General features: G+C 37.2%; 1 protein-coding gene across 1 annotated transcript; it reads left to right on the top strand.

The window, feature by feature from the left end:
* The first annotated feature begins 1,898 nt into the window (after positions 1–1,898).
* Positions 1,899–7,667, top strand: LOC131032209 (26S proteasome regulatory subunit 6B homolog). Its single transcript, XM_057963162.2, has 5 exons — positions 1,899–2,782; positions 6,438–6,596; positions 6,677–6,829; positions 7,030–7,113; positions 7,260–7,667. Exons 1-5 carry the CDS (start codon positions 2,063–2,065, stop codon positions 7,392–7,394), a joined length of 1,251 nt encoding a protein of 416 aa, XP_057819145.2. The 5' UTR covers positions 1,899–2,062; the 3' UTR covers positions 7,395–7,667.
* Positions 7,668–22,365: the final 14,698 nt, after the last annotated feature.

The following is a 22,365-nucleotide window of genomic DNA, read 5'->3' as shown; positions in this document are numbered from 1 at the left end:
TTAATTCATGCTTGCAATATAAAACCTTGGCCAAGATGGTGTTGCGTAATGCATGCATTTGTTTGATATTTAGTACCAGATACACCTCTAGTCAGAAGTGTCATACTAGTAGGGAGTTACCCTTTGTTTATGACTAACTAATGCTTGTAAGTCCTAACACCAAGTCTCAAAAGGCATTGAGTTCCCTTTTTCTGTTACCTCCCTGCGAAGGGTCGGGCCAATCCAGTTGGATATGGTACGAGGGACTAGATAGTCTGTGGTTGGGCGGAAAAGTGCCCTAATGATACTTTCCCTCTTCACTGGTATCATGACAGAGTTATGAAGTTCAAAATGTTAGCATTAGTTGAAAAGTACTCTCTAAACCCTCTCTATCTTTCATTTAATGCAATGTTGTTTATTTCTTTATCTTACATATATGTTTGATTTTAGTTCAATGTGATTACTTCCAGTTATTGTTATCCTTGTTCAAAAAAAAAAAAAAAATTCTCTTCCTTTTATGTTACTTGTAATGATTATGTTAACGACTATATTTGCAATGGATACATTCGTTTTCAGTTAGTTACATTTTTGAATAAATGTTTCTTTTAAATTTTTAGCATGTTACAACCCCACCCCCTCTCTCTCTCTCTCTCTCTTTCCTTAGACCTCTATATCTATATATCTTTACCTCTCCAAATTCCTTCTTCCACCTCTCTCTATATTTTTCTCTAATTATCTCTCAATCTCTCTACTCCCATTTCTATTTCTCTCTCTAAATCTATCTATATATCATTCCCTGCTTAAATATTTATCTTTCTATCTCTCCTTTTCTCTCTCCCTCTCAATATATTTATCTCTTCTATCTCTATCCCTCTCTCCTCTCTCTCTTTATCTCTCCATCTCCATCTCCATCTCCATCTTCATCTCTGTCTCTATCTCTATCTACTTACCCTCTCTCTCTCTCACTCTTCCCCCTATTTTTTATTTGTATATATTTCTTTCTCACTCACTCTTTCACTATTACAAACATAACATGAGCCTATTGGTAATCAAGCCTATTTATCTTCCTAATTTAGAGGTTTTTTGCCCATTTGTGTTTGGATCCCTACAAGTGGATGTATAATTGATTTGAAGCAATCACTTCTCCATTAAGACATTTTTTGCACAAACAACATGAATTGTTAAATGGCCTACCAATTGACCTTCCATGCCTATTCGACGTACCCATTACACACCAAGGTGCAATTGCTGGTAAATACTAATATATGTTAAAATCTATAAACATGATACTATTTCTTGTACGTTCATTGAATTATATACTATATCATAATGATTTTCATATTTATTAAAAAATTAAAAATCAGTACACAATTAGGGGAAAGGACCCAGTAGTTGTGCACCCTAACTTCGTGCTTCTCAAAATCCTACTTGGAAATTTCAAATCATTCTAGTTTTTTTACAGCAGCTTACTTGACAAGTCCCTTGCTTATAACTAAGGTTTCAGGGCCACATCATCAAATATGATGCCACATCAGCATGCTTTTTGCCAAGATGTCCAAAACAGCCCCCCCAAAAAGTGAGACCAATAGGTGTGCAAAAAAGACCCCAATAGTTGTGCAGCTGATGTGGCATCACTTGATTGGTTACTTTTTACAATATTAGTACATTTCTTAACAACTATTGGTACATTTCCTAATAACTGTTGATACATTTCCTAACAAAAATTGATATTTTTTGTTTCAAACAATATATTTTATTTGTTCAATTTTTAGAACAAAAGGTATCAACAACCCTCACAACAATTGGACATGCTCAACTACTGAATCCTTTCCCCTATATTCTAATTTTTAATTTTTTTTTTTAAATGAAAAAAAAATTCTGCCTGCTGGCTGCATATGCAGCCTACATAAAATGATCCATTCCCAAGCCAATCTCTATCGATGTGTGTCCTTTGCGTCTTTTAGCAGGAGCATCTACAATAATGCCCTTTGACAATTTGTAAGTTGTTTAATCTTGTTGTTTGATAATATCTAAGACAACACCGCCTCTCTGTAGATTAATTTCCATCATACCTATTAAAGAAATGGCTGCATCAGCCATGGTAATGGAGCCCAAGTCGGTTGCAGAAGGACCATCGAGCCCTCGGCGGTGTGTGCAGGGTTCGAGCCCTTCAGAGAGCATGGAGGAGGAGGACGTGTACAGCAAGATGAAATCTTTGGAGAGACAACTGGAGTTCATCGACATACAGGAGGAGTACGTGAAGGAAGAACAGAAGAATCTGAAGAGGGAGCTCCTTAGGGCACAAGAGGAGGTCAAGCGGATACAGTCTGTGCCGCTGGTGATTGGGCAGTTTATGGAAATGGTAGACCAGAATAACGGCATAGTGGGTTCCACCACGGGCTCCAACTATTATGTGCGAATCCTGAGCACCATTAATAGGGAGGTTCTTAAGGCCTCTGCCTCTGTTGCTCTGCACCGTCATTCTAATGCCCTTGTTGACGTCCTGCCGCCGGAGGCCGATTCCTCCATTTCGCTTCTTTCGCAGTCCGAGAAGCCCGATGTGACCTATTCTGATATCGGCGGATATGATATACAGAAGCAGGAGATTCGTGAGGCGGTGGAATTGCCGCTAACACACCATGATCTTTATAAGCAGATCGGAATTGATCCTCCCCGCGGCGTGCTGCTCTACGGACCGCCCGGCACTGGGAAGACCATGTTGGCCAAGGCCGTTGCTCACCACACTACTGCTGCCTTCATTCGCGTTGTTGGCTCGGAGTTTGTGCAGAAGTACCTTGGAGAGGTAGGTTTTTCGCATTTCAGAAATAATATTCGAAAAACACATAATTTCTTTTCAAAAATCGGGCGTGCCTTCAAGAGACATGCCATATCTATCTTTTAGAGAGAATTTAGTGGCCAATTGTTGGCCAATCTTCCCCAATCTCGAAACATTTGGAATTGAATTTGACATTATCAAACCCTACTTATTACATCAGGGTGAGGTTTTGTGTATTCAATTCAAAATCAAAATCTGAGTTTCAGAAACGCCTCAGAAAGTATGACGTATGTCCCTTTGCCTATCTTAGGGGATAATTGTAGCAGCAAATATTCACCAATGGGTTATTTTTTACCAACTCTTTAAACCAATTCATATTCAGCTTATAATGATTTGTTCAAAACAGGGGAGATTACAGTGTCAATCAAGAAAATAACAATAGTTAATTTCACTGTAAAGGAGCAGTCTATGAAACTATAATTCTAATCTTTTGGCGGATAAGTTTATTGGCAAATATTCACGAGTGGGTTATATTTATGTAGTCTTTGAGCCAATTCAGATTTGGCTTAAAATAATTCGTTCAAATGGGCAGATTATAGCGGTCAAAATTCAATTAAAATGAACCAAACAAATTGTTTAAATTCACTTCAAAGGAGTCATCTGTGATGATGTTATTTTAATTTTCGGTTGGATAATTTTGCCAGCAAATATTCACCAAGGGGCTATTTTTACCAAGTTTGCGGCCCAATTCATATTTGGCTTCAAATAATCTATTCAAAACAGGGCAGATTACAGTGGTCGAGACTCACTTGGAATCAATTAAATTCTTTAGTTAAACTCACTAAAAAGGAGTCATCTATTCTCAAATTTTGGATGGATAATTCTGACTGTAAATATTCACTAATGGACTACTTTTACCAAGTTTGTGACCCAATTCAAATTTGGCATAGGGATATGGGAAGTGGTTTTTGTTTCTTTTTAAATTTTAATGGTCATATTTCTGTTTCACCATGCGAAGTAGTTTTTATCCCTTCCTCAGTTTTCACTTCACTACAGGCTGACTTTCTTGCATTAGGATAAATTTAAAACCAATTTTAAATCCTGAGGGAACACACTTAAAGATTTAATAGCACTTAAAGATTTAATAGTTTGGAAGAATCAACTATGGATGATCCAAGAGTTATTGCTATTATTCTTTCAGTTGAAGGCTGTTTTTGGGAGTAACTTAGATTAAAAGTTGTATTCTGTTGTAACCAACTTTTGTGTTGATCTCAGATGTAAGAAAGACAATATAGTCAGTTTGTTATAGAGTTGGCCCTTGGTATTAAGAATTTCTAGCTGGCCATAGCTTTATTTTGATTTCTATAATTTTCTTTCAGTTGTTAAAATTTCACCTTTGCCATCCCCAATCAAGGTATTTGCAGAAAAAATACTGATCTAAGTGGCGTCACTGGAACCTCCTGTCTCGTGTGAACTTTAAGGCTGTTTTAGGAGTAGCTTGGATTCAAACTTGTATTTACTATTCTGTGGTATCCAACTCTTGTGTTCATCTCAGATATAACAAAGGCAACCTATGCAGTTTGTATATTATATAGTTGATCCGTGGTATGAAGAAGTTAGAACTGTTCCTTGACCATAGCTTTATTTTGATTTCTATGTTACATGTAAGTCAGGATGTTTTGCAATTTCTAGTGCACAAAGTAGGCACCATGGCATCGAAGTCAAGTAACTACTTGATCACTCTTTTGATCCCAAATATGCAATTTATGAATTTCTTTGGTCAATAAAAGAAAACAGAGAAAAGGCTCTCATTTTTCTAGCAAATGTTTTTCATGCCTTTTTTCTGCGAAGTCCAATCTGGCCTGGCTTCTTGGTTCTGCTAAGTCCGAGATGTGTTTTGAGTCTCATATGTATGGATCGCATTCGTAGCTTTATTTTTTAGCAGTTGACAGTACCATGTCATGATTTATTTGGTATCAGTTTTTCCTCTGTCTGTTATAATACGGAAAGACACAATTAACTGTCATGGACAGTGTTTAGTGCTTGCTGCTCATCTATAGCCTATTATAACTTTTTGATTTGAAAATTGTATCACATGCTAAAATTGAAATTATTTTATATTTAAAATGGTTTATGCCAGTGTACTATGATATCCACAAAGTGTGTTGTGAGGCATGGACTGAGTCTGAGATGTTTTTTATTGTTAGTGCTTGGTGATCATTTATATCGCATTCCAATAAATGTTTGATTTGAAGATTGCATAGTATTCTTAAATTCGTTATCTTTGATATATTAAATGTTACATGCCAATCCACTATTAGATGAAGGTTCATAACCTTATTACTAGGACTTTTATAGATTAAGAGATGTATTTGTTGTTCAAGTCTTGTTTTGTTGTTTATAACTAGGTAAGAAGGGTTCGGATTGCCTTAAGGCAACATCCGAACCCATATAGGACTGGGTCCTATCCTAAAAGGGTAACGTGCCCCCAAGATAGGACCAGCCCCATATCTCCACGCCACACTAAATATGTACCACGCCACAATAAATCAAATTGGCGCCAAAATGCATTAAGGCCGACTTGGAGTTACATGGGTTAAAAGCTCATATAAATAAAGTTCAAATGCAAACTCAAATCACTCATTCAATTTCTCATGCAATCTGCGAAATAGCTCTGCAATTAACGGTGCAAAATATAGAAGAGGATTGTGCGAATTAGTTCAAGAAGATAGAAGGCATTTGGTATTCCTTGTTGCAGACTTGGTGTAATTAAAAGGGCAGATCTGGTATGTTAAAAGGGAGCAGATCTGAAGAGTCAAGCTAAGTATTGTATTGATGCAATTAAGATTAAATACATAATCTGACCTGTGGGTCTTTAGTGCTGGGTTTTTCCTCCTTGGAGGTTTTCCCAGGGTATTTGTGTTGGTCTCTTGCTCTCTTGTTTTCATTCTTGCATTTAATTGATTATGGTTTACTTAATGTTAGCAAATAATTAAATGCTACAAATCTGATTACTGAACTAGGTCACAAATTTAACAGTTTGTATGGGTCCACCTGTAGCTTCATCTGTTCTATCAACAATAATGCTTATCTATATGAGAGCAGGGATGCTAGTTTCCATTGACAGCAGTTTTGTTAACTGCATTATGTAGTTGTATGATTTTTTCATGGCCATCATCTATAAAGAAGATGGATTATAACACAACCTAATCATGGTGCTAATATTTGAGTGATTGGTGCTCCCTTATAGGCTATTTGAATTTCAATAGTTTTTTTATTTAATGATTGCTTATACATGCTCAAATTTATGATCTTCCAAATAGCAATGTTACATGCCAATCATTTACTAGATCTATATCTGATATTTTTCTACTCCCTCTGATACTTGAAATGTAGCCTGTCTTCATCCCTGAAACTTGAGCAAGAGAAAATTAGCTTTTATATAAGGACCAAGAACAAAGGGAACAATTTTTAAAACAATCAACTATGTTTGATGCATATTATGCATAGTTGTCTAGAGCTCCATGGACAATGATCATGCCATCATGGCTTTACAAAATATCACTTGTTATTGTCATTCTTTTTGGCTTTCAGAGGACCTATGAATGGTGCTGTTTTTCAGCTACCTCGTTGTTAATTTTATATTTTTGCTTCTAGTATTTACTCCTTTCTTCATTCTTAGGGACCAAGGATGGTTCGTGATGTCTTCCGTCTAGCAAAAGAAAATGCACCTGCTATAATTTTCATTGATGAGGTAGATGCAATTGCAACAGCAAGGTTTGATGCACAAACTGGGGCTGATAGGGAAGTTCAGAGAATTTTGATGGAGCTCTTGAATCAGGCGAGTGTTCTGATGACATGTTGGATTTATAATGATGATATATACTGCATAATTTGTAGTCATAAGCCATGGTTTTTCAGATGGACGGATTTGACCAAACGGTGAATGTGAAAGTGATTATGGCAACAAATCGAGCAGATACATTAGATCCTGCACTTATCCGTCCAGGCAGGCTTGATAGGAAAATTGAATTCCCTCTGCCTGATAGGAGGCAGAAACGCCTTGTTTTCCAGGTATGCAATAATGATAAATGATATTGCTTGTGCCAGTGTTCTTTGGCATTATCTTTTTGTATTTGACTATAAATTCTGCTGTAGCTGCCATTATTTTCCCATACTTTCTGGGGCTTTTCTTACTTCTGTAAGAAAATTTAAAACAGTGAACTTATTCAAGGCCTCCTGTACTAAACATGTTTAACATATTGTGTGAAAAGGTTTGCACAGCAAAAATGAATCTTAGTGATGAAGTTGACCTTGAAGACTATGTATCTCGACCTGACAAAATTAGTGCTGCAGAGGTAAGTTTTTTTAAACTTCTAACTAACTTTATCTATCGTTTGCATAATTGGGCCATCTGTGGAGGGGTGTTTATTAGTAGATGATTATCTGCAGTCATTTAAAGCTTCCTAGCGCTTATGCTATTTGTCAACCATTAACAATGCAGATAGCTGCCATATGCCAAGAAGCTGGTATGCATGCAGTTCGGAAAAATCGTTATGTGATTCTTCCTAAGGATTTTGAGAAGGGCTATAGAACTAATGTGAAGAAACCTGACACAGATTTCGAATTTTACAAGTAGGAAAAGGTTTTGCTGTTCAGAAATTTTTGACAGGAAGCAGCCAAAGCTATTTGCAATTTAGTCCGTTTTGTTGAAGACTTAGTAGATTATTCATAGCGCAAAATCAATGTATTTCCAGAACATACAGACAGACAATATTTAGCCGGAAAACAATCATCATTTCAGTATGCTTAATTAAGATTTTATGTTAATAGCTTGTGTAATTATGGAAACATGAAATATTTCTTTGTAAGATTTTCAAATCATGTGAAATGCATAAATGTCATCTCGATCTATGTTGATTTTTGTAACTTTACCATTTTATATTAGCAATCGTTTGGTTTGAGAATGGTGTGGTTATATTCTTAATAAAAAAATTATATAGTCTTTTAATCTTCTCCCTTGGACAACATGTTTTGTTAATATTTTGTTGAAGTGTAAGCCAGCAAATACAATAAAATTTATTAATTGCATTCTCTCCAAAAGTCATTTTTTTTGAATTGCATACAGTATACTAATAGTCAAAAGATTACGTCATTAGAGACTCTGTCACATGTGTAACGTACCTTTGTTGTACCTGCCTGCCTGACTGAGATTAGGGTCGAAATTGTTACTCCAAGGGTTTGAACAGGGCAGTGAATCGGATCTAGGGTTTCCTGCAACATGTTAATAATTGCAATAGATATATCTATGTTAGCCATAATAGTGAATTAATTACATAACTGAAACTTAAAAAAATAGACCCATTCAGGAACGTCAGGGATACTCCAGGTTGGCTGGGCTGCCCATCCAAACCCATCCCGTCTCTTAGGGCTTCTAGGGTTACCTGAGGATGGGACCAGCATACCCCTGGCTGGAATCCCCTTATTCCGAATGTATTGACAAACAAGAAACAGCAGGGAAAAAATTATATAACAGAGATTAACGGTTTCAGAATGTGTGTTAATTAATTATCTTTTATTCACTCTGTTATTTGGAGTTTATTATATTTAGTTTAATTTCAGAAAATCACCCCTATCATAGATTACTGTTCTTTTCCTTAATTCAAATCAATGCAGATGACTACGTTTATCCTCATCTATTTCTAGAGTATATCTTACGACTTACAACCGAGCCGAGATGTGCAGGTCGTATGTTGGCGGGAGGTATACTACAGCATGCTAAAGATTTGGGTTAATCCCATGTGGCAAAATGGTTTATATGTTGATTCAGATTTATAATTGATTAGTAATTTATCTATACATTTCCTGGATTTATGTTCAGTCACATCTGATTTAGAATGAAGTTACTGATAATCAATTTGCATATTATTTGCCTATAAGTATCATTAATAAAGAACGATAAACACCGACACACTGTGCTGCCCCAATGGATTGGCCTGAGGACGTACCGGTCTGCCAATGATGGGGAGGGGCACTCTACTCGCTGGTTCTTTATCGCTGGGAAGAACCAGCAGCACCTCCCTCCATACTGCGTCGACCTGATCCGTTCACAGACCAGCCCGTATGAGGAATCAGCATCGTCATGCAATTACATTAATATCATGGCTAAGTAACAACGTTACCTGTCTACTGCTTCCGCCTAGTTTCCAGCCTTTCTGCCGCCTCCTCTTCCACTGTACTCCCATTGGTGGCGTGTTTAATACCTTCCAGAACACATGCGACCCCTTTTGAAGGCGTGGTAACCTATCAGCGATGGTTTTTGGCAATTGTTGCAACCTTTCGTTACCAAAGTTAGTTAAGGTGTAAACAATTTAAATGAATTATATAATTTTATTAATTTGAAATGTGTTATGAATATACATATATGAGTATTTCTCATATGGTTTCTGCCTCTCATGATCTCGCTGTCTTTATGGGATATGACAGTCCTCCCCCCTTACATTGCTTGTCCTCAAGCGATGTGGAGATTTGGGTGGTTGAAGATCTCTTTACCTTCCTAGGTTGCGTCCTCCTCTGGTAACCCTTTCCATAAGATGGGTATTCTACAATGCTCTTATTCTTTATTTTCCTCTCTTATGTCCAAAAAGGCTTCTGGATCCAATGTCAACTTTCCCTCATCATCTAGCGGGGGTAACTCCTTGCATGGGGATATCTACTGTCCCAATGTTTTTTTTAACCTAGACACATGGAATACATTGTGGATGCGGTTGTCAGGGGGAAGCTTGAGTTCATATGCTACCTCCCCTACCTTCCTTGAGATTGGGTAGGGTCCATAGAACCGCAGTTTCAACTTCTCTGCCCCACTAGATTTCAACGAAGACTGCTTGTAAGGCTGCAACCATAGGAAGACTAAGTCTTCTACCTCAAATGATCTTTCACTGCAATTATGATCAGCGTATACCTTTTGCTGATTTTGGGCTTGATGTATGTGATCTTTTAGGGTCCTTAGGATGTCCATGCTTTCCTGAATAAAATCCCTTGCTCGCGGCACTTGACTTTCTGGAGTAATTAGTGATCCGAAAGAGGTGGGTTCATAACCATAAAGTGCTTTGAATGGGCTCATTTAGATCGACATATGATGTGTAGTATTATAACAATACTCCCCTAAATGTAACCATTTGGTCCAAGCTTTTTGCTGCCCAGTGATGTAATTTCTTAGATATCCTTCGATCCATTTGTTGACGATTTCGGTTTGTCCATCGGTTTGGGGATGATAGCTAGTGCTAGGGGTGAGACTAGTCCCTGCCATCCTGAAGATTTCTTGCCAAAATTGTCCCATAAACCGGCTATCTCGGTTGCTTATGATATTCTGGGGAAGCCCATGAAGTCTGAAGATTCCCATAAAAAACACTTAGGCTACTTGGGATGCTTGGAATTTATTTGATATAGCAAAGAAATGTGCATATTTAGTGAGACGGTCCACTACTATATAGATACAATCCTTTCCTTCGACCTTGGGCAGGCCGGTGATAAAATCCATCGAAATGCTTTCCCACTTCTGGTCGGGAATGGGCAATGGTTGTAGCAACCCAGCGGGATGGCTGAGTTCTGCCTTGTTCCTCTGGCACTGTGTGCATTCTTGTACGTATTTTTGGACTCCCCTCTTAAGTCCTTTCCAAGAATACTGTTCTCTGATTTGTTTATATGTCTTGTAGAACCCTGGGTGCCCTGCCAACGGATTATCGTGGTATTCACGGGATATGACACAGATTTCGAATTTTACAAGTAGGGAAAATGTTTTGCTGTTCAGAAAGTTTTGATGGGAAGCAGCCAAAGCTATTTGCAATTTAGTCCGTTTGGTTGAAGACTTAGTAGATTATTCATAGAGCAAAATCAATGTATTTCCAGAACATACAGACAGACAATATTTAGCCGGAAAACAATTATCATTTCAGTATGCTTAATTAAGATTTTATGTTAATAGCTTGTGTAATTATGGAAACATGAAATATTTCTTTGTAAGATTTTCAAATCATGTGAAATGTATAAATGTCATCTCGATCTATGTTGATTTTTGTAACTTTTCCATTTTATATTAGCAATCGTTTGGTTTGAGAATGGTGTGGTTATGTTCTTAATAAAAAAATTATATAGTATCTTAATTTTCTCCCTTGGACAACATGTTTTGTTAATATTTTGTTGAAGTGTAAGCCAGCAAATACAATAAAATTTATTAATTGCATTCTCTCCAAAAGTCATTTTTTTGAATTGCATGTAGTATACTAATAGTCAAAAGATTACGTCATTAGAGACTGTGTGTCATGTCACAGAAAGTTAAACCATTCTTAGACTGTTGGACCACGCAGGGTCACAAAAATATATTGCAAAAAGAGTACTAGCTATCATGGCTAGCCATGCAAGGTCTATGTAATAGTACCGGACTGTGCAAAGTCCACAACAAGCAGCATAGTATTATTGTTCATGATAAATATCTTACTGTTCAAAGTCTACATAATCAGTGAAGTGTATTGTTCCATAACAGAATTCCATAATAAACTTAATACATCCATATTATCCATAAAATGCAACTGTTAATCAGAAGTTCTTGCTTTCACTATATGTATCCATGTTATTCCACCCAAGTGGTGTATCAATGGTAGAAAGGTCCTCATTGGATCTTACCATTTCAACTGTGAAATCCTCTCTTAGGTTTATGGTGTATCGTGCTCCTTGTTGTAGACTCAAGTCTCTCTGTAACGTCTCAACTAGATATTTCTTGTTATACATCTTTTGGAATTCCAATTATCCTCGCAGGAGTAGAATGTGTATCTTGCATATTTATCTTTGTTTTGTTGACCTTCACAATACTCATTTTCAGCAATTTGACAAACTTATCTTTTGAAATCTCCATCGTCATGGTAACCTGCATAGAGATATCATAGAAGATGAGTCTTCTAATAGACTTAATAAGTGCTCTCCCACTGCCTTGGAAACCTTCATAGTTTCTCATTTTTCATAAAAACCATAGTATCTCGGTAGATAAAGTGAGTCAATAGAGGTTAACAGATTCATCCAACTAATTTGCACATCCAAATAGAATTTCCTGATTTTACCCCACCTTTGCCCACCCAAACCCCTAAGGTTTGAACAAAAAGATTTTATAGCTCTTTAGCATATAGGTATTCAAAGAAGATACGTTTAGTAGTTTCAGGTTTCCTGCAAATACTATATACAGTCATGCTAGTGGAAGTAAAAGAACAAGGTAGTTTTTGTAATACGAATGACCATTTAAAACATGCTATTTTGGCTCAAGCACATTATCTACTTCTTCTTTTATTCCCTTCTCCTTAATATATTTAAAGAAGACTTTTGAAACTGTCTCCATTACATAACCAGTTCACCTTAGCTCTTAACCTTAATCATTGGGTCTTCGCAGCTTGCAAATTTCTCAATGAGTTTTTGATCGAGATTAACTTTATCATTTGTTTCTATTTTTTTGGATCATTTTGTGGTTCATATTCTATTCTAAGAAGTTCCTCTTGAAGATTGCTTTCAATCTTCTTCTTGTTCATAGCTTTTTTATTGCCTATCGTCTGATATATGACCAACCAAGTTTTGACATTATTGTTCTAAATCTCAATGGCTGCCATATCTTTTAACATCCATTTGTTAATCTCTCTAAGAGTAAAAACAGCCTCGTTGCAATCCTCATTCTTTAACAGGCTATTGTTAAGAATGATTTTTTTCTTTCTCATGAAAACCTTGGGCTTATCATTAGCTATCAATATTTTAACTTTGATGGGATGGTGATCAAATAGAGAGAAGGGATATACTTTTTCTCTACCCTTATCCCAAGTTTGGTCAAAACTAAAAAAATCTTCGTTGGCATAGAATCTATCTAATCTGCAATAAATTCTTTTATTCTCCTTTTGGTAATTACACCAAGTGTACCATATGTTTTTGTTTTCTCTTTTCAATCCTTAAATAGGATTAAAAAAATTAAGTTTATTCTTCATTTTATATCAGAAGTACTTTTTATTTCCTTTCCAGTCCATCTACCTACCCCAGATTTATCCTATTTGTTCTCAATCATATTAAAATCCCCCTACAATCTAGGGGATATCTTGCAGATTACATATTCATTTCCAAAGATCTATCCTCTCCCTATACTAATTAGCAGCATAGATTGAATAAAGTCCAAATTTCTTGCTGTCCTTTTCAATAGTAATCCACACAATCTATTGTATGGAGATATTCCAAATTCAGTCACATATTGAGCCCATTTGTTAGAGAGCAAGATGATTGAGCCCCCATTACCTCTACCATGTTCAATAAAAATAATGAGAAGATTTTTTCCATATGAATTTGAGGTTGGTTTCAAGAGTGAAACTACCTATCATTTTTACTTCTTGAAGGATTGCATCTTTGTGCTTATCAAGGTTCAAACATCTCTTCACAATTTACTTCCTATCTAGGGACTCAAGTCTCCTAACATTTCAGTAGGTGTAGTTAAAAATGATCAATAATCATCACATCATATGAGGGTCCTCTTTAGGGCTTCTAAATCTATCAAAGCATTTTGGAAGTCTTATTTTTTTTCTTTCCTTTTAAGAAGAGCTATAAGTCTTTTTAACTTCTTGGTTTACTCTTTTTCTTTTGTACTTTTATCCACCCATTCTTTATATGTAAGAATTACTTCTTCACTTGGGAAAGTATGATCACTAGATTGTGAAGTAACTAATTCAAGTGTTACTCCCCTTTTTGTTGTCTTATCATTATCTAATGTCCCTGTAATCCCTATTGGACCCTCCTTTTTATTGCATCCTTTATTATCAATTTCATTATTAATTTTTTCATTGAGATTCAGTAACATCCTATCCAAGGTTAATTTTGAACGATGTTTGCTCCCGCTCATTCGAGTTTGGCTCTAACGGCTCCTTCCCTCGCTCATTCGACCTCTGTGCCTGGGCTTGGGCAGTCTCTATCGGGTGGGGCTTTGTATGGGTCTACGTCTGTTGTCGCGCTATTCTCCCTCCTACACAATGTTTGGCTGGTGGTGGATGCCCTTCTGACCTCATGGTTGGGTTGTCTGCACCCATGCCCTCTGCGTTGGGTTTTCGTGCTGGTTCCCCCACGACTGGCGTCTCTGATCCGGTTTTGGATCTAGATGCCCTTCTTGTTGCTGGTGATGTTCAGGTTAATGGGGACTCTCCTCGAATTGGTAGTGCTCTTGACGACCCTCATGTGGGTGCTAATGCTCTGCCTAGACCACCTTTTGTTGGGAATCAAAGCTTTTCTCGTGTGGCCAGATCTGTTGCCCAGCCTTCAAGGGGGTTCATCCTCTTCCTTGTGCCAAGACTTCTCCTGTTGTGGTCTGTGGTCGGGAGGTTGTGGAGAATATTGATTTTTATCAATCCAGTGCTTTGGTCTGCAGATTTGCTGAGTTATGGCCTTCTCTTTCGGACCTTCATCACTGGGTGAGTGATTCTTGGAAGCCTTTAGTTGCTCATGGCATTGAGTTTTTCCCTTGTGCTAAAGGCTTTTTCGTTGCTTCTTTTACTTCTACTCTTGATCGTGATTTGGTTCTGGGAAAGTTGTGGACTTGGGGGGATCACCCTCTCTCTATTAAGCCCTACACTTCTTCCTTCAACCCCCTTATTGAATCTCTCTTTGTTCCTCTGGTTTGGGTTTGCCTCCCCAATCTCCCTCTGCATTTCTGGGAGCCTCCTTATCTCGAGGCCATCGGTAACTCCATTGGCAGCTTCTTGAAGGTTGATGATGCCACGTTCTCCATGGGTCATTCTACCTTTGCTCGCCTATTAATTGATGTCGACATATCTTTGGCCCTTCCCAGTGATGTGGTTCTTATGGTTGGGGATAGGCCTTGGACTCAACTGTTGGATTATGAGGGCCTCCCCTTTTGCTGCCGAAGGTGCTTCTCAACAAGTCACTTAGGTTCAGATTGTTCTCTCTCTCGCCGCAGAGGTGCTGCTACTTGGTGGAAGGATGTTACTGAAGATCACTTGACAATTAATGCTTCAGACTTTGTTTCGATTGAATCCTCTCAAGATGAGGTGCCCCTTACTACTGATGTTATTGTTATCGTGGACTCTTCTGCCCCCTTGGCTCCTACATATGTTGCTCCTGCTCCATAGTTTCTCTCTTCTCCTGGCGATTCTGCTCTTGATGTTGTTCTACAACAACAGTTTGTTGTTCTGCAACTGCAGTCTAGTGGTAACTCTGCGAGGTCTTTCCTACCTGCTTTTTCTTTGAATGTTCCTAATGACAGTGTTGCATGCACGATCGTTTGTCGCAAGCAGAAGGGAAAATAGAATAAATGGGAAAAGAAAGAGATGGAGAAAGGTAAGGTGAAAGGAGGAAAGTTAAAATAATTGTCAAAAATATGTGTCTTTTATGTCAAGTTAGCCAAAATATTACATTGAAATTAGGTACACACACAACACACTTGTTCACCTTGGTTAGATAAAAATCATTATGCATTATTGTAGAGGTGGTGCAAGTTGGTATATTGGTGGGATGAGTGATGATTTGGATGGATCCCCTTCTTCTTTGGGGATTAAAAGGTGGATCATATGTGGAAGAGGATCTATTGCAAACATGTTAAGGGATTCTAGGAATTTGCAAAAAAGTGATTCATTGAGTGTTTTCTAGTTGAAATTTTGTTAAGTGAATGAAAGTTTATTGCAATGCTTCCAAATTAATATTCTCTCATCACATATTGTCTAGAAGATATGCATATTCACGAAAAATGCTAGGAGTGGGAAGAACATCTCTTAACAATCCAAATATTATTTTAAACAAGTCTCATCTTGATCAAGGACACATGTGCTCGATAAAATTGATAGTGGTCCTCAATATTAAGATGATCTAATGAGCCAAATGATTGTTGTTTTGTTTGCCTTGATGATTTAAAAGTTAAGAGTCTATTTGATTTCTCAACTCTTTGGATGTGTATTTGTTTGGTACAAATTATTTTTGTTGTTTTATGATTTTGTGTGCAAGAAATAAATTTGAACTAATTAATCAATGCAACTATAAAGAATTTTTTCTTTTGAAATTTTTGATTGTTTAAATGAATGAACTATTTTAATTGAATAAAACTAAATTTATAACAATCACTCAATTGTGTCTGTTAATGGGCCTGGTAGGGTATATCTTATGGTGGGGGATGTAGATTTGTCTGGCTAGGAGAGATCGAAGAAAGGATGGATGGAGATCAATTTTGATGGTGCTTCGTGAGGTAATTTTGGGATCTCAAGAGCGGGTTGTATTGCCGAAGATGAGGAAGGTATGATTGTAGCTAAATGAGCTCAAAGGTTACCTAATGGCACAAACAATGATGCTGAGGTGAAAGCCACATTGTTAGCAGTCGACTTCGCAAGCAATCTCAAAGTTTCCAAACTGCATTTAGAGAGGGACTCCAAGATAGTGACATACATAATTGCTAAAGGGTCCTCATAGTGTTGGTGTATCAATAAATTTATTAGTATTATTTACAAAAAAAAAATCTTTTCAAGATTTTAAAATTTTCCACACTCAGAGGGAAGGCAATGTGGAGGCAGACACTTTGTCCAACTTAGGGGTGTGATTTGGATCATTAAGTAGTTCGATGGTGGGACAACAAAGGGGATGATGCAGCTTGTGGGGTTTAAATCGTGACATGAGGTGACTGTGTGTTTTCCTTGTGGTAGGAAGTGGTCAACGATTTTTTAATATTTTATTTATATTTATCCTTGTTGAGCTTACCTGCTTATCATTTAATCTATGTCGCCACCTTGCTTGCTATTATTGCAAGCTCTCCTTTATTGGAAGGATGTAAGGTGGCATGTGTTTTGTCATGCGGTTGAGTTGGGAATGGATTTTGTATTCGAATTTTTCACGATTTTTTTGGGTTTCCTAAATCGATGCATGTCTTTCATTTTGACTTGAGGCTTGTTTTTTGGGTGGTGTGGTGTGGTGTAGAAGACTAGTGGAAAGAGAGTTTCATCCCACGTGCTTTGGTTGCAAAGATGGAAGCTAATTTCACTATGCACTCCATCAAACAACAATTGGCTTTCTTGGGTTGGATCATAGATAAGTGATTGGGTGGTATTTTCCTCTTCGGTGAGGAAGAGTTTATGGACATTATCAAGAGGTTGTTGGGTAATGAGTTTTTGGTGTCCGAATTTAGATATAGAACTAATATGGACATAATTTCAATGTTGGTGGCTTGGGGACTCTCCTTTGGGACAAAGTCGGAGATTGAATGGGCGACCAAGGTGTGTCCCTACACATTCTATGTGTGGGTTGGTTTCTTTGTTGGAGAGAGCAGTTCTAGGACAAGGTCTACGACGTCCTTTTGGTGATGGAATCATGCTAGATCACATCAATGTGGAGCATCGTTTGTTTGAGCTCTGGAGAGATAACACTGATAGAGTTGCAAGGACTGAAGAGGCTCGTGAAGCATGGGAGGACTTAATGATTTTCATTTGCTCGACCGAGGTTGAAAGGAGAATGAACCAGGAGACAAAGATGAAGCAGGGTGAGGGAAAGAGACCAAAGTTTGAAGTCGAAGATTAATAGGTAAATGGCCCGGGAATGAAAATAAAACCAAGTAGGGTTTGTCTTTAGGACTTCTTTCTTTTTGGTAGTATTAGCTCTAGTTTGAAGTTTTTGTGTGTTTATTTATGGCTATCTGTGTATAGACCTCTTTTGGAGTTTAGTTACCTAAAAAGAAATTTTACTGTTTTTGCTTTTGGGGTTAATCCCTTCTTTTTAAACATGGTGACAATGTCTGTAGCTTAATTTTAATATCAATATAGAATATATATTTATTGACAAAAAAATCAATCAATTATCGATTAAAAATAAAATAAAAATTCCATGGGTCACTCCACCTTTTCTCGTATCCTAGTGGATATTGACATCTCCTCGCCCCTCCCTGGGGACATGGTCCTGATGGTCGGGGATAAGCCTTGGACTCAACCGTTGGATTTTGAGAGTCTCCCCTTTTGTTGCAGAAAATGCTTTGTCATGGATCATTTAGCATCGGATTGCTCCCTTCCACATCACAAGGGTCCAAATACTTGGTGGAAAGATGCCACCTTGGATCACCTGACTCGACTGATGAGCCACCCTCCGCCAATAATGTTGTTGTTGTTGTCCATGAGGTTCCAAATCATGTTGCTCCGGTTTTGGATTCAACTCTTGTCGCCTCTGACTTGCAGCTCCGCTCTACACCTACTAGTTCTACTCCTGATGTTGCTCCTCTGCAGTAGCCTATTCTTGTTCAGCAACAACCCCTTGTTGTTCTGCAACAACCGACTTCTGCCCTACAGCTACACTCTCTTGACTCTATTGATGGTATCCATGCGGTGTCGTTACCGCCTGATCATTCTCTTGATGGTTCCAATGAAAGTATCACCTGGACTGTTGTTTGTTGTAGGTGAAAGGGGAAGTTCTCCTCGCCCCCCCAAACCCCTCCTTGAGTTGGGTCTGGGTTGTTGAAGGTTAGACAGGTTAATGTGTTGTTGATAGTCTCTGACTATGTTAAAGGGTCGATATCCTAATCAACGCTGCTTATTAATAAAAAACAATGAATAAATAATATCTAATAATTACTTATATAAATTTACTTAATTAATATAATATAAATAAATTACCTTTCTATTTATTTTATTTTAAAAATAAATAAATAAAAGTAATTAAATAATTAATTAAATAACCCACTCTAAATAAATAAAATGGTTCTTAAAATATTCTTGTAAATAACTTCTTTAGAGATGAAGGAAAAACTATATTCCATATAATTGAATCTTTTGTTTTCTTTTAAGAATATTGTAAATATTATTTTGAAATAGAAATCTTTGAAGAACACATTCTAAATGAAGAAGGTTTTGAAGGAGTTGTGGAAAAATAAATCTAAAATATATGTATTTCTTATTATGACTAACCTTTTCAATTCCAAAGCACTTATTTTTTAAATAATTATTGAATTAAAAAAATCTCATTAAATAATAATAATAATTATCTATTTAAACTATAATAAAGATATATATCTAATGTTCAATTTTCTTATGATTTTCGAAATAGAATGTCAAAGGTCTATTTGGTAGGGCAAAGGAATCTAGAATACCTAGTAAGATTGCTTATAAAAATTGTTTAAAATTAGGATCTTAGGATACTAATCATTATAAAAATATATATAAAATAAATTCATTAAGAATCATACAATCATAAATTAACACATTACACAAGATATATATGGGGAAAACCCTTTCGGATTAAAAAACCCCATAAAGCATCATTTTATTAAAACACTTACAAATGTAGTCTATCATAAAATAGACTTGAACGTGAGGACACTCCTCCAATACTTCCACATGGTCAATAATACCTCTTGTGCATAGTGATACAACTCACTACAAATCTCCAAATTCCCACACCTCTCAAATGAGAGAGAGCCTCCTTAAATATAGGAGGAAGGGTGGCTTCACTACTCACACCTTTTCAATAACCACCATTCACAAATAATTGATAATCTAATAGTTATTAGATTAAATTTATTTCAAATGGGATATGCTTATAAAGCATATACTATATAAGGTTTTATAACCTTATATTAGAACATTATATATAAATGTTATAAGGATGCGACCCCTAATAACATTATGTTCCAACACTCGTCCTCGTTAATGTTAATAGGGGATTGCATGTCAATTTCCATGGAAAAAAAATGAAGTATCCCAGTAACATAGGTCTTATTTGAAAATGATAAATAGGGACACAAATATATGCCAACAAGAAGATCATGCATTCTAGACTACATGAATGTCATCTTGTCATAATTTATAATCCCAGTGTTTTAAAAATGATGCTTTGAGGTCTTAATAAAATATATTGGAGCCACGGTCTCCTCAGATTATCCCTGCCCAAGTTCATTACATAGTGCCCATAGGGCTTAATACAAATGTTCCCATAAGTTTTAATATAATGCTTTTGCAAGTGGAAGATTTACAAGGAGAAGAATTTACAACATACTCATGTAGGACTTGAGCACAAATGTGTTTGTAGGACTTACAAATGCCTACCTGCAGTATATAAAACCAAAAAGGACTTACATATGCCCACCTGCACGCTTAAAGGACTTGCTTTACTTATGCCTACTTCATACCTATAAGGACTTACTTATGCCTACTTCTATGATTTGAAATAGGATTTAGCCATTAGGTGGTGTCATTGGCATGCACACTCCCCCTAAATAGAATCACCTAACACCAAACATTGATTTGAATTTGGAGCATATAATGCCTAAAGGTCTTATGCCTATTAGGTCTTACATCTAGGATTTAGTTGCTAGGTGGTGTCATGTACACTCCCCCTGAATGGCATCACCTAAAAACTAATCACAACACATAGGTTTTAATAAGTGATGGCTGAAATCCCAATATATAACATGTGCCCATGGTCTTCAATGTGCTTTTAAGATGGAACTAGAGAGAACTTTTATAATGAAATATTTTCACTTTTTAGTGAGGTGCCTTAGATCTTCAACATGTTTTTCTCTCTTTAGAAACTATATTATTTGGAAAGAGTAAAATATCTTCGAGTAAGATGGTACTTTTTACATGCATCCAATTGGAACTCTTCCATAAATCTTCAAATCCGTATTAATTCTTCAAGAGCTACTTTTATATTTCACCCTTTGATTCAAAGACACATAGAAGATGGTCTTTTTATTAAAGTTTTGCACCATCAATGTAATAGCACCTGCACCATATGTTTTGAAGGCATATTCTTGTTAAAGAAGCACCAATATAGTTTTTGATTAAGTGAAAACAGGTTTTGAAGGGGCCCCAAAACCCGTTACATCAGATTAAAAGAAACATAAAGCTTGAAAACCCGACTAGATAGATCAAACGAAAACAAAGACAAGGACTACCCCAAAAGACAGTAGGGCTAGTAAAACCAGCCCAAACAATCAACTACAAAGGCCCTCATTTGGCCTTGTGGGAACGAAGAGTCATATCAAAAGAGGGCTTGGACGTCTTTGAATGCTTTCCCTTAACAGTAATCGAACCATCTTCAACTTTAGCTACCGCAACAAACCAATTCGCAGGGCCCAACACTGATCTTTTCGGAGTGGAAAAAAGGGTGCCAAAAGAGGGAGCAACAACCGTCATGGGCATAGAATCACAACCAGCAGAAGTTGTGCCAACACCCTTTGAAGCAGTTGACGAGGTAAGAGGTACCACCATCGCGGACACAGGATCGCCACTAACATGAGGGATAAAAATTGTATCAACGCACGAAGAAATTGACGGGGTAAGAGGCAACAAACCATTTTCAGTAGAGGGGACAACAACATTCGGTATCACAACAACAATAGTGGCAACTGAAGAATCTTTCATTGTCACTAAAGAGTCTGATCCAACCAAAGTAGAAACCCCAACATCAATAAAAGATTTCCTAACCGTATAATGTTGGTGAGAGGTCCCCGACCACCAAGAAGCCGAATATTTTTTTCTTCTCAATCCCACAATTCCCTGTCGCATGACCAGTTTTGAAACATCTACGACACTAGAATGAAATACCCTCATAATCCAAGGTCTGGACCCAACTACCAAAAGAGGAGTTAATAACAATTTTTGTTGGTAGACCCTTAGAAACATCTAGCTCAACCAAAATACGAGCAAACATAGTATGATAAAGCCCATAGGATTCATTATCCACCATAAGGAATCTCCGATAGCATCACCAATATCCTCAAAGAGAGAATCAACCCACAAGTGTAGAGGAAGGTAAGGAAGCCTAACCCAGATCAGAATTTTGTTGAATGTCTCTAAAAGGGGGTTAAAATTGGAGTACCAAGGTTTGGCCAACAACGACATATTATCTTTCTCATAGAAAAAAATTTCACATGAATTTTCTTCTGTCATTAGCATCCTCAAATTTAGCGACAAAGAAACCTTTAGCCATAGAGAAAATGTGAACTATACTAGAAATGAGGGGATCCCAGTGCTGGGAAATCCACTTGTGCAGCTCCAGGATGCTTGGCCAGATACCCTTGAACCTACAGATAGCACTATGCTACTTGAAGACCTTCACGTTGTTCGCAATTTCCTGTTCTAAATCCTTATTTGCTTTAACAGAAGCGACACAGGAGACAGGGATAAACCCTCTCCCAACCCCTCTGCGTGAAGAAGGAACCCTAGCAGAACAATGTCCAGCTTCATGGTGAGGGCCCCCAGTGGCCACAGACGCCCATGACGGACCAACATCCCTGTCCGAACCAATGGGGCGATCACTAGCAGGGGGCTGCAGGGGAACAGGCGAGAGAGTCATGCACGAGTCGTTTCAAACTTTCTATCACGCAAAAATATCCCCAAACAAAACAAATGTTGAGTGTGGTTCTGGTTAGAAGCACCAATATAGTCAGTGACATATAGTAATCAATTAAACTTGATTTCTGGTGCATAGAGAACATAATATTATGGATTTGTCGTTTGCCAAAGATCATATAATATTCCTCACAAATGTAAAATATAGTCCAATAATTGGTAGCAAGGAGATCAACATATATTTTCATAAGAATAAGCATGAATTATTAA

This window comes from Cryptomeria japonica, chromosome 4, assembly GCF_030272615.1.
Source record: "Cryptomeria japonica chromosome 4, Sugi_1.0, whole genome shotgun sequence".
Taxonomy (NCBI): Eukaryota; Viridiplantae; Streptophyta; class Pinopsida; order Cupressales; family Cupressaceae; genus Cryptomeria; species Cryptomeria japonica.
The sequence above is the reverse complement of the archived record's forward strand: the minus strand, read 5'-3'. Positions and strand labels throughout refer to the sequence as shown.